This window comes from Gavialis gangeticus, unplaced genomic scaffold (genome assembly GCF_001723915.1).
Source record: "Gavialis gangeticus isolate Ggan-Ray unplaced genomic scaffold, GavGan_comp1, whole genome shotgun sequence".
Classification (NCBI taxonomy): domain Eukaryota; kingdom Metazoa; phylum Chordata; order Crocodylia; family Gavialidae; genus Gavialis; species Gavialis gangeticus.
The window spans coordinates 28,378,432-28,391,858 of record NW_017729026.1 but is presented as its reverse complement, the minus strand read 5'-3'; the positions used below and the strand labels follow the sequence as shown (position 1 = coordinate 28,391,858).

At 41.3% G+C, this 13,427-nt stretch overlaps 1 protein-coding gene across 1 annotated transcript in view; it reads left to right on the top strand.

The window, feature by feature from the left end:
• FIG4 (FIG4 phosphoinositide 5-phosphatase) overlaps window positions 1-13,427 on the top strand; it is a 193,346-nt gene that overhangs the window by 106,456 nt on the left and 73,463 nt on the right. The window contains exons 16-19 of the mRNA XM_019520105.1: window positions 2,421-2,559; window positions 7,367-7,425; window positions 10,281-10,428; window positions 12,476-12,559. Of these exons, the coding sequence (XP_019375650.1) occupies window positions 2,421-2,559; window positions 7,367-7,425; window positions 10,281-10,428; window positions 12,476-12,559 (430 nt within the window). The remainder of the gene's footprint in view (window positions 1-2,420; window positions 2,560-7,366; window positions 7,426-10,280; window positions 10,429-12,475; window positions 12,560-13,427) is intronic.

Here is a 13,427-nt window from a genome sequence, read left to right as displayed (position 1 = left end):
AAAAAAAAAAAAAAAAAAAAAGAATGAAAGCTAAGAGCTGACATTTTCTGAGGGATGCCTCAAATCTGTCAAGGGGTGCCTTGAATCTGTTGACAGGGTATCCCGAGTCTGTGAAAGTTTAAGAACCGTTGTTAGAGATTTGTCTTACAATTCATTAAGACATGTTGGTCTTGGCTCCAAAACAGATTTTAACTGAACATAATACAGCTTTGCTTTGTTTATCATGCTTCATATAAACAGTAAGATACTGAGTGAGTTAACTAAATTACAGTGAAACATGATAATTCATGTCAACGAATTTTGTGTTCCTGGCACGTACAGCTGGTGCCAAATAAAGCACAGTATAGTTTTCTCAACTACACTTAGCATAAGATTCTGGAGGAGAGAAGTCCTGAATCCAAATGAGTTGGTAAGAACAAATGGCTTCAAAATTACTTAGTGTGAAGAGTTTTCTCTAGATAAAGGTAAACTTTAATCACTGTTTTAAAACTGCAAGTGACCCTGTATCTGGATTGTAACTCTGCCTTTCTTTAGTCTTTAAAAAATGGTGTGCCATCATCACACTCTTCTAAACTTTTTGTTGGTTTTAGCTTTGCTACCTAGTCTTCCTCATTCTCTTACCATCCCTAAGTTAAGTCATAACACTAACCATTTTACAAGAAGACCTGCTCTATTGTTGTCAGCAGTCCCTCAATTTGAGAATCTTCTCTACCACGGCACGTTGATGGTTCTTTAGGTTGATGGGTCTTGAGGTGAAAGAAAGGCAAGGAAATTAAAAGACATGGTGAAGAGCAAGAAGACGCATTGAAAAGCAGAATTTTGAGGACCATACATACCAAGAATTATGGGGAAGTGTTGTGGAGGTGGCGCAGCTAACACAGAGTCATAGGAAGGGATTAGGTGTTTTTGGATAAGGAGCTGAGGAGCTATGCCAGTGGCTCATCAAGAATTTTCCCCCTCTATTTTTTGTGACCAAACCCCTCCCAGGATGCATTTTGCTTCCGTACTCTCTGCACATAAGCCTATTTCCAACAATCCTGCAAAAGTAGAGGAAAGAGGAGCTTCACTTATGGCTTGTTGAGTTCTCCCTGCTGCTGTTCCCACCGCAGCCCCTCAAAAAGGGCACTTGGCTTCTCTGTCCTCATACAAGCCTACTTTTAATGCCTCCTGCAGTCTCCACTCACTTCCTCCTGCATATCACTGTTAGTCCTCTGAAGTGCTTTGCCTCTCCATAACCATGTTCCCACCAGATTTCCATATATTTCTCTCCACTCTTCCCACTCCATTCCTCATATGAATGCTTATGTATTTGTTCCCCCATAATGAGGTTGAGTGATGCAAAGGAAGGGATGTGAGCAACTAAATAAAATAGAGAAAAATGTTGTAAGGAAAGTTGCCTGTGCTGTTGGCTGGAAGCCCAATGAAGAAGTGTCACCATTTCATGAATTCTTTGCCACTACTCTGCCCCCTGCCCTAGTGTGGTATCAAAGACAGGGCAGTGTCATTGCTTCATGGTCTGTATCCATATGTATTCAGTTCCTATAATGCTACTCCTAATATGCTGTAGAACTAAGGCAGCGGAACAGGGGAGCCAAGTGTCTCTCTTGAAACTTTTGATGTTTGTTTCCCAAATCATTATTGCTTCACTTGATCTGGTTCAGAAAAGTTAAGTACACTGCTGCTTTCTCCATTTCCCATAGGAACCCATTTGCTAGAGACTCAGTGCAGAGAATCCGTACCCCTTTTTGAGGTAACCCAGCATAGGAACCATTCTGTCTTCCCAGAACTCGCTTGCTAGAGACCTTCTTCCTTCATTTCTCTCTCTATCATCTAAAACCCCTTCTCAACCCTGTACCATATCCCTATCCCCTTATTAACCCAGCCTTTCTTCCTGTCTCACCAACTGGTTAGTGAGAGAAAGAAATATGTGGAAATTTTTGACTAACCAAAGTTTTCATTCTTATGTTTTACCTAAAATAGCATTAGCTAATGAATCTGAATAACAACATTGACTAAGCTTGGTTAAACTCAGGTTATGTCAAAGGGAGTAAATCTTCTGCATGTGGCTTTACCAGTTCAAATGTCTGAGTTACTGGATGGTGGTTGCATGTTTAATCAGAGTCCTTTCAAGCATCACATTTAGGTAAAAGTGTTCAAAGGAATGTGAAGAAAATAAGCCAGATATTCTAAAAGGGAGCACTTTAAAAAATGTTTGCTGTAGAAGTTAGTAAATAACATACTGAAAAATTGCTTCGAGGTAGGGAAGGGACATATGAACCCGGTGGCTGTGGTCACATTTTACAAACTCAGGACTCGCAGAGATAAAGGGCATTGGGCAGAACAGAAGGGGGCTTTTGTAGATGTCCAAAAGGTTGAGCTCTGTGAGGGTTCTAACATCAGGTGAATCTCTTGTCTAACAGATGCTGACAGGCAAGACTCAATTAATCTGTTCCTGGGAGTTTTCCAGCCAGCGGAAGGGAAACCTCATCTCTGGGAACTTCCAACTGATTTCTATTTGCATCACAGGAATACTCTGAGTCTCTCACAGACCAGGAGAAGGTATTTCTTTTAGCTCTTATTCAATTTATAATAAACATTCAGAATTAAACTGTTTTAGATGTATTCAGCTTTTTGGAAAGATGCTAAGTAAAGTGTACAGTGGAAGGGACATATTTTAAACATTAGTAAAAACAACAAATTTCTTCAGTTTTGCAAACAGGGCTGTGCAACATCAGACATTGAGTGTTTTGATGAATTTGCTTTGTAATCTTTCCATTCAATGGAAGAAGACTTTTTTTAAAAAGAAAAGGATTTTCCTACAAATGAAACTTGCAATGTGAAATGATCTATTGTTTTATAGAAATGCTATTACCAGCATTTTGTTACTTTGTACACAAGTACTTTGGCTGGTGAATTTGAAGCAGATTTATTACAGTAGCAATGTATTTGAAATTAAGTGATAAGCATTCTTTGTTTTTTCTGGCTGCAGCCAGTAGTCAGCTGTTGAGATGAAGACATTTACATTTCTGCCTCTTACCCCATTTGCATCCCAGCCAGACTGACTGAGTCCATTCTAAAAACTGCATCTACCCAGTTCAGTATACCTCCCACCCATCATAGTTGTGCAATGGTGTAAAAACAGGTGTAAAAAGATAAAATACTTAAATTCCAGGAAGATTTTTTTTTTTTGAAAATGATAATCTCAGCACACTGACCTTGTTATGTACTGTAAATATGGGTCACCCCTCTGATTCACTTCTTACACTGTAAAGAAGGGTAATGATAGAAACAGGTACTGAAACCATTTCTAAATTGCATTTGGTATTTCATCTGACTGTTAGAAATTTGCTATTACTATATTTGTGTAAATCCAAGATGGCTCTGAATTTAAAATGACTCCCCTAGAAATTAGATTCTATACATGGAAAATATATACATTTTTTAACTTTCCATGCGTAGGATCTAATTATTGTAGGGTCATTTTCAATTCATCGGTCAAACTGACAATCATTGGGCTGCATGTGGCCCATGAAGGGTTAAGTTGTGTTCCTACTCCACCGCCTGTGGAGCTGCAAAAGCATTGGCAGGGGACAGGTGTGGGGATGGATGGGAGGCAGTAAAGGACAGAGGCTGCAGTGGTGTGGGAGTGGGGAGGCAGCCAGCAGCTGTGGCTCCAGCCCCAGGCCCTAGCTGTAGCCACAGCAGGAGCCACCTGCCCCCGCTCCCCAGACACTTTGTATTTGATTCCAAGATGAAGGCCTTTTTGTCCCTCATGTTAAATGGCGGGGGGACGCATCATCTTGGAATAAAGGAAATAAGGTACCTTGATCCTGCTATTCTTGTAAAAGCTTCATCTGTGCAGATAAAAGTGCAGTTTAACAAAGATAAGTACAAAGTACTGCATCTAGGGAGAGAGAATCACCAACACACTTACAGACTGGGAAGTGACTTTCTAAGCAGCCCAGCAGCAGAAAGGGATCTCGGAGTCCTAGTAAACTCCAAAATGAATGTGAGTTGTCAGTGTGACAAAGTGATAAGTAAAGCCAACCTTTTCCATGCATTAGAAGTTACATCACAAGCAGGTCGAAGGAGGTGATACTTCACCTTTATGTGGCATTGATAAGACTGCAGCTGGAGTACTGCATCCAGTTCTGGGCACTGCAATTCAAGAGGGATGTGGATAACCTAGAGAGGGTCCAGAGGTTAGGGGCCTGCAGGTAAGATCCTATGAGAAGAGATTGAGGGACCTGAATCTCTTCAGCCTCCACAAAAGAAGCCTGAGAAGGGATCTTGTGGCTGTCTACAAATTCACTGGGGGGAGGGGGCAGCAAGGAATAAGGGATACTTGGATCACCAGGGCACCCCTTGTGGTTACTAGGAACAATAGCCATAAACTGACCAAGAGCAGATTTAGATTAGGCATTAGAAAAAAATTCTTTATGGTGAGGGTTTCCAGAATCTAGAATGGGCTTCCAAGGGAGGTGGTGCTCTCCCCTACCTTGGGGGTCTTTAAGAGGAGACTGGACAAGCAGCTAGCTGGGGTCATTAGACCCCAGCGCTCTTTCCTGCCCAGGGCAGGGTGTCAGACTCAACCTACTGAGGTCCCTTCCGACCCTAAAAATCTATGAAATCTGTTAAAAGATCTGGAAGTTTACTTCAGTGTTTTTTATTTTGTTTTGTTTTTAAATCTGGAGAAGATTCCAGTGTCTTACATATCTGCTTTGTTCATTTCAGTTGATATCCAAAAACAACTATTTCTAAATTGCAATTTTTTTTTATTGTTTCATCTATTTTCTTATGCAGCATTGTCTCCTGAGACTTTTTAGATGCACATTCATTGCAGTCACACAGCAAAGTTCTGGTTAGACTAGGCACATAACATCTATATAGAGTTCACATTCATTTTGTTGCCTGCTTGTCCTGACTGTTGCTCTGTGTGAAAGTAAATCCAACTTGTATGTTTCTAAAATAAATTCCTTGGTCTTCCTTCAGTCCATTATCTTATTTGTACCAAAAGCAGTCTGCTTCTTCATTTATATTCTTAACTTGAAATAGAGTTCTTAAAACTTGCTAGCATTTTTTTTCTTGTCTCTTAAGACTTCTATTATTTCTTTGTGTTTTTTTTCTGGTAAAATTCATAATATACAGGCAACATTGTTCCATGGGGAAATAATGACTTCTGAATACAGTAAACTGATGGATTTTTTTTTTTGCTCATTTCCTGTTAAATTTCTATTTGCACCTTCACATCGGATCATGGGTTCTTATGTATCCATAGAACACCTAGATTGGGGCCTTTGGACACTAAAGCAATACAAAAAGTAATGAAAAATAATATGCTTGGATACCTTGGAATAAAGTTGTTTACCATAAAGTCTTTATTTCTTAAGTTTCTCTTGTTACTTACCTCTCCCCTTCAGAAAGAGAGGATTTCATAAAGAGTTGTGTATATTTCGTTTTCATTGTCTGTCTTCATGATTTTAAGCAGAAGTACAGAATCATGGAAATAGGGACCTTCCCCCCCACCCTTCCCTTGCATATACCAGTGCCAGCTGTAAGACAACATTCTTCTGCATAGCGCTTAAAAGAACTAGAAGAGCTGGCTCCACTAGAACACGGTCTCATATGGCATCCTCTAGGGGAGTGGCCATGGTGCAGAGCCAGCTATGTAGTACATATACTGTTGTCCCAGGAACACTGAACTACACAGTGCAGCTTGTTCCAGAACACTGTACTGACCTAGGCAGAATTTGGTCCTTAATAATAGGACTATATCCGTGTATTTGAAATAAAAGCAAAAAGATAACATTTTTTCTTTCTCTCTCAATAGAGAGATAATTAGCTATGCTTGTCTGAAGTCAGGCAGAAAAAAGCAGGGGAGGTTGGCCCCTTGGGAACTAACTGGTTGAGAGAGGCTTTCATAGGTGATAGCCTCCTTCGTCAACCTACTCGCAAGTCCATTTATAGCATCTGACAAAGTAGGCTGTTGTCTATGAACATGCATGTCTCTGACTCAGTTAGTCTATAGGTGCCATCTTTCTGTAGCCCTACCTTCTGACCTTTTTTTTTTTCTTTCAATTTTTTCTCCTTCTAATAATGTTAGAATAATTTAGAAGAAAATAAGCAGTAATTGGAATACCTAAGTCCCTGAGTAGGTTAAAAAAGTACAAGTGTGCTCATTCTGTTGTCCAGGTATTTATTGATTTCAGTTGGTTGTTCTTTCATTGAGTAAGCTGCTAGAGCACATTGCCCTTGCTATTAAAAACTCTAGCAAAGAAACGCATTCTAGTTCTCAAGCCCGTATTAACATCTTCTGTTAAAATTGTCATTTCATGTTTCTCGTACCAGGAAACTAGCTGATCTGGATTTTTCACAAAGCACTGATAATCTACAAAGTCTATCTAGTACTTGCTCATAAGAATTATTGAAGACCTTCACACACCATCAAACCTCCCCAAACTTTGAGATTTGTGATATGAAGGGTATCTTGTAAAAAAGAAGTGTTGGAATTAGCTTTATCTTATTGTCTTGCAGTCTGATGACTGGTCTTCTCAGTTACCTTCTTCACCTGCTTTTGTCCTTCTTTGTTGTGGTATGTCCTGAAGTCCGGTCATGGAACCACGTTAGTTTGAGTAACCTTCCTGAAGTCAACACTTCACTATACAGGCAGAACTCTTGTCTTCATTGAACCTCTTTGAGTTCATCTATCTGTTAAGAGGGAACTAGTTGCAGGACTGGGGCCTGTTCAAACTTCTCAAGCCAAGGATGATTATCTTTCTGCCCTCCTGGATTATAAAGCACCATGTACAGAAGGGCTGTCCAACTGACAATCTGTGGGCTGCATGTGACCCATGAGGGGTTAAGTTGTGGCCCCCAAGCTCCTGCTCTACCACCTGTTCCCCTCCACCCCTTGCTTCAAATGCAATAGCAGCTGGAGACTCTGAGCTCCCCCTCCCTCCTCTGGCTGCTGCTTCCTGACCCTTCCCCAGGGTGGCAGGGCAGCACAATGCAGGAAACATAGGATGAGTCCAGGGGCCTTGTGGATATTCAGTGCAGCAGTCAAGCAGAAGTAGCCATAGGGCCCAGGGGTCTGTGGTTTGCCCTGGTGCAACACATGCAGCATGTGACCTTTGCTGATGCAGCATTCAGGACATGTGCCCTCTGGCCACATGGAAGTTGGACAGCCCTATTCTACACCATAATATGGGTGTGCAAGAAGGCTAAAATTAAAGAAAAATAGGGACTTGAGCCAATCCTGTAGTCTGACTCCCTGCATGCAGCAAGATTAACCCTGTCTAAACTATGTATACTTTTTATATAAGAGTTCATATGTTATGTTATTTGTTTGTACAATTTCCCCCTCCAGCTATACTTATTGGTGGACACAAGGTGTATTGAATCATTTACCACTGCCTTATGATGAAGGTAAGTCTTCAGTTTGCTGCTTGTTTTAGAGAATATCTTGAAAAACATTTATTTTAATTTGGCCACTAAATGCTTTGCAACTCTTTTTATCACAAATTAACAAACTCATTATGAAACTGTGCAGCTGTCATAACAGTTGACAAGTGATCTCTCTAAATATGTGCAAGAGATACCAGATATATGTGTTAAACTGGCCAAATGTCTCTCACTCAGTTGTACAAGCAGGTATTGTAGATTTGCATATGTGATGTTTGCCTTCCACAGGACTAAACGTAGGGAAGTGTTTTAATAGCTTTTGCCTTGCCCATTCAATTGTGGATAGCAATATAGCAACTTTCAAAAGAGTATTGTAACTAATGATAGAGTTTGTGGAGTGTTGCCCAATTATATTTTAATAACCTATTAGACACTGTGACACATCCTGACCCCAGACATACCCTGGCTAAGGCAAGCACCTTTGTGACACGCTTCCAGGGTGCTTCCACACTTTTGGAGTGCCCTTCTGCCTCTGACTGCTGCTTCTCTCTTCTCTTCTGACTGCTTCTTGATCATTGAGAATGAGCTGAGATGTGCCAGAGGCCAGTTCCTTGGCCTGTGGTACCTCAGCGCTACCTGTCTCACTCAAGCCTTGCCAGCCCTTAGCAGAGGGGATTTACTGGCTAGAAGGGTCACACCATTGTCTTGTCAGGCACTCAGAAAAGGTGGATCCTTTGTGTAGAATCGGTGAGCCTGTATGGTCAAATGCCTTGGAATCACAGTTAACACTGACACTAAGTGGGTAAAAAGATGATAAAAAGGACTTATTATAATAAAACAAGAACAGGCATAAGAAAACAGTAACTATACGTTGAGATTTAAATAGAGATATAAGAATGAACAAACAAAAGAAAATATCAGAACAATAACCTGTTCTTACCCTATACCTTAAATCCAAGGCTGCAGTCCCTAGCTAGCTTCAACAGGTTAAAAAGCTGTTTGTCTCTGATCTCTGTTAGAGCCTCCTTCCAGCTTGCTTTACTCAGCCTCTCTGACTGAGGGACCACTGCCTCCCATGTACTTGAGAGACTGAAGACAAAATCATTCTCTGGAGGCAGGCTTAAGTACAGTTGCTTATCTGGCTACTCGCATATGTCATCTTGGGGATTCTTGGGGAGCCAACAATATGCATATAAATTTCTGACCCCCAAAAAGTACATGTTTGCCAGAGCAGAAATCTTTTGTTTCATAGTTTCATAGATTTAGGGTCGGAAGGGACCTAGTAGATCTTCTAGCCCGACCCCCCGCCAGGGCGGGAGAACAACAAAACCCCAAAACAAAAACGGGACTCAAATGAGTCCAGCCAGGTAGGCATCCAGCCTCTTCTTAAAGACCCCCAGGGTAGGGGCCAGCACCACTTCCCTTGGAAGTTGGTTCCAGCTCCTAGCCGCCCTAACTGTGAAGTAGTTTTTGCGGATGTCCAATCTATACCTCCTCTCCATCAACTTGTGCCCATTACTCCTTGTTATGCCAGCGGGCGCTAGGGGAAACAGCGTCTCCCCCAAACCCTTCTGGTCCCCCCTAGTGAGTTTATAGACGGTCACCAGGTCCCCCCTCAGCCTTCTCTTGTGGAGGCTGAATAGGTTCAGGTCCCGCAGTCTCTCACTGTAGGGTCTGCCCTGTTGTCCCCGGATCATGCGGGTGGCCCTCCTCTGGACCCTCTCCATGTTGTCCACATCCCTCTTGAAATGGGGCGCACAGAACTGGACACAATACTCCAGCTGTGGCCTGACCAGCGTCGTGTAGAGGGGGAGGATCACCTCCTTGGCTCTACTCGAGATGCACCTGTGGATGCACGACAAGGTCCGGTTAGCCCTGCCAACCATGACCTCGCATTGTCAGCCCATGTTCATCTTGGAGTCAATAATGACTCCAAGATCTCTTTCTGCCTCCGTGCTCTCAAGTAGGGAGTTCCCCATTGTGTAAGTGTGCTGCTGGTTCCTACTGCCCAAGTGCAGCACCCTGCACTTGTCTGTATTGAAGCGCATCCTGTTCCTGTTAGCCCACCCCTGTAACCTATCCAGATCCTTCTGCAATCTCTCCCTCCCTGCTAGCGTGCTCACCTTCCCCCAGATTTTGGTGTCATCAGTTTAGATCTTTCCTGATCTAAACCAGGCCAGGATAATATGTGCATCCTTTCAGACATGGAGATTGCTAAAGATGCTGTCTTGGGTAACTTCGCTCCACAGGGAGGAATTTCACTCCTCCCAGTAGCTTTATTGGCCATTTTTGACAGAGCCTAGCTCCTGTGCTTCAGAACACTCTTGTGGGAGACAAGTAAGCGAGTCAAATGCTAATTCCAAGCCATTACTGCTCTTCAGCCACTTGGGCTTGGGGTCTTTCCTAGGAATCAAGTAAGTTCACTGTTTGCTACTTGAAAGTCGTTATCATATTGTGCAATCCTGAGCCTATTATAACATGTAAGAAATACATTTCATATCAAATACACTAATACATGCAAGCAGAAGGCTGATAAGGCTAAATATAGCTTGATGCTACCTTGATGTGGACACTCCACGTACCATATCAGTAAAACACATTTGGGAAGTCATGCATGACACCTCATAAACCCTTAAGTTCATGACACTCTCCAAATACGAATTGTAATTTTTTTAAGTGAATAAAATTTGGATAGTTGTCAACTTTGACATTTATGGACAGGACTACAATTGTATGTCTTGTTCTGTATATGATGTTTTTCTGTCTTGTAGAAATATATATATATGTAACTGTCTCACTACGTTACTATAGGACCTTTCACATTTTTCTGAATGTGCTAATGATTACAAATTGAATAAGTTGTCTTTTGTTTTTTCCAGTGACATGTTCTGAAAACAGGCAGAAGTTGATAGTAAAAAAATTTCATAAATATGAAGAAGAGATTGATATACACAATGAGTTTTTTCGGCCCTATGAATTGAGCAGTTTTGATGAAACCTTCTGCTTGGCAATGACCAATTCTATACGGTATTTATGTGATGTTTTACTGTTCTAATAACTTGAAACTTGTTTGCCTAAAGTTGTGCAATGGACTGCACACGATCTGCTTTCTAAAAATGACTTTGAAATATTTGTCTAATTAATTTTTTTTAACAAAATTTCCTAAAATGAAATGAGATTTCTAAAATTCAGATGCAGTTTCTTGAAAAACTACCTAGACCTGAAGAACGGTGCTTTATGACCAAAAATTTGTTCAGCATCTTTCCCATCTATACATTTCATCCAGTAAAAGATAACACACAAAACCCTTACCTCTTATGCATTTCATGGTCCATTGTGATTACACTACTCTAACATTACTGGAACAAATATTCTCTCATTGGATTATTATTATTATCATCATCATCATCATTCTCTCATTCCTGGAACAGTTCTTCTTTGTCTCTGAAAGATGCCAATTGGTTATGGATTTATGTTGTGAAAATTAAAAATATTGGAAGGTTTTTAGCAGATTTGTTATCATGTTCCTTGACCATTTTAGAATGTTGCTGTCCTCTAGCTTTTTCTTTTCACCTTACTTTACACTCATCAGGTTGCTTTGATTTCTAGAACCTATTTGATATAATCTTTATAGTGCAGCCACATCTGGTACACTTGGTTATATCTGTCTCTGTCACCAACAGTCTTACAACTTACACTACAACTATGATATATTATGTGCACAGAGAGGTTGTTACTCATGTTGGTCTGAAGTCAGGCAGAAGGCAGAGCAGAGTGGCACCTTTTATATATTAATTCAGAAACTTGTGGCAGGCTATTTTAACCTCCCTGGACAGTCCATCACTGACCTCAGAACAGGTGTTCTTAGCAGAACTTTAAAAATGGACTTAAGGATGCAATTGCAGAACAAAAAATCATCCACAGGCTGGATTGTGTGAACTTAGTCTTAACAGAAACTACAGATTCTTGTTCCATTACCTGGGTTAGCTTTTATAACCCCTGTGTTCCAATGGTTTTACTGCTTCATTTACCTTTAGGTACAGCCAATAGAATCATGAGGACAAGTGACTGATGTGTGTTTTCACCAATGAACTGAAAAATAGGATTTTTTTGCTGTCCGTTCCTTATTTAGAAATGGACAGGGGACAAAGGATTTAACAGGGTGGTCCAGTATAAAACAGGACCAGTGGCCATCTTACTTGCCACACCATGCTGTCTGAGCTCCCTTCCCTATTTCACTATACCGCGTACACCCCAGATGCACACTGCACAATGCCGTGTCACATGGATGACCCCCTACTGCACCCCACCAATGCTCCTGGATCCCTTGGTATGTGCTTCTCAGCCCAGTGGGCCATGCTGTATCACGCTGTCGCCAGGGTGGTGGCTGGCAGCAAAGGGAGGGGGAGTTCAGAGGCTCTGGCGACAGCATCAGGAGAGCAACCAGGAGTCCAGGGGCCACAGGTTAACCTCTTGAGGGCTGGATGTGGCCCACAGGCTGCCAGTTGGAGAGCCCTCATATATACCATGTTTGTATTATTTATCTAATAGCGTTCTTGTATGATGGTTCCTGAAAACGTTTTGCTCTGTTTAATTTGATCTCAGTACTGCGTTGCTTGAACATGTTGATTGCTTTTTGACTTTGCCAGTCACCCTAATTATAATATTTGCAGAGGTTTACTTTGTGGTTGCTCAGGAACAGGACTGAGATATCTGCTTTAGTTACATTTCTGCAGCTGTAAACTGAAGCCTCACAAAAGGGCTAATATTGGCAACAGTATATACTTCCTGCTTCTCAGTTCCTTTCAATCACCTGTCTAGATACAGTTCTTAAGTTCCCTAGCAGTTTTGAGCCTTAGGAGGCACTCCAAATCCATGTTTTCTCCTTCTCCTTTTCATTCTTACACTTCCCTTACATCTTTTGCCTTGTTTGAATTCAAAAGCAGACATTGGAAAATAGTATTGGTAGAATATGTAGACTTCTTGGTATAAAGAACTGACAAAACCTGACAAAATATAATTTCAAAAGCATATTTCAAATATTGAGCTCTTTATTTTTTCTTTCTTCCTCCAGAGACTTCATGCCGAAGAATGTTGGCATTGATCCAAGTCCATTTACCGTGCGTAAACCTGATGAAACTGGAAAATCAGTGCTGGGGTAAGACTGGTCTTAAAATATAGAATTCAAGACATTTGTTCTGGCATATCATCATCAAAATGCCAGCATATAAATGCAATTAACTGTAAAAAGGTATGAGAGAAAGAGCTCTAAATGAGCAATGACCTGGATAAAGAAGCCACATATACACTTAAATTATAAGATACAGGAGTATACAAGAGGCCAGGGAGAAGAAGTCCAAAAATGAGACCGGGCTGTGGGTCTGGATACAGGAAATGGAGTGAAGAGTTAATTATGTTGAACACAGAAGGTTAGGAAGAGGGAATAGAACAAACAAGATTTTCAGTTCAGTTGTGAGGAAGCTGGGTGAGAGTATGAGAGAATACCTAAAAGAAATTGGTACACAGAGTTGAAATTATAAAGTTGTATCTTCTGTAAAGAGCTCTCCAATTTAGAGACCAAGCAATGTTGGGGACAATGAATGAATTACTTGCTTAATTACTGCTAGCCTTTTGCTGGCACAATCTGGAAAGAGGACCTAAGAGAGCCAAAGGTAAGAAATTAGAATCATAGGTTTGGAAGGAACCTCAAGGTTATCCAATCCAGACTCCTGTTATTTTGATGGCAGGATTTGCTATTCTGTTACCAGATATGCTTGTCACTTTGTGGTGTGCTCATTTATTAGGGGTACCCTTTTGGGGTCTCTGTAATTCTATCCACGTGCTGCTTCTGTTACTTGTGTTTCTGTATGGAGCTGTATCTCTCCCTTCTGCAAGTCCCCACCTCCAATGGAGTTATCTTGCAGGACTCAGTTTCAGTGGGGCTGGGTTCCTCCAGCCACCAAATCCATCAAACTCTCTCTCTCTCTCTTGACCCAGCTGGGTTGATCAGCATGTATAGGCTGACA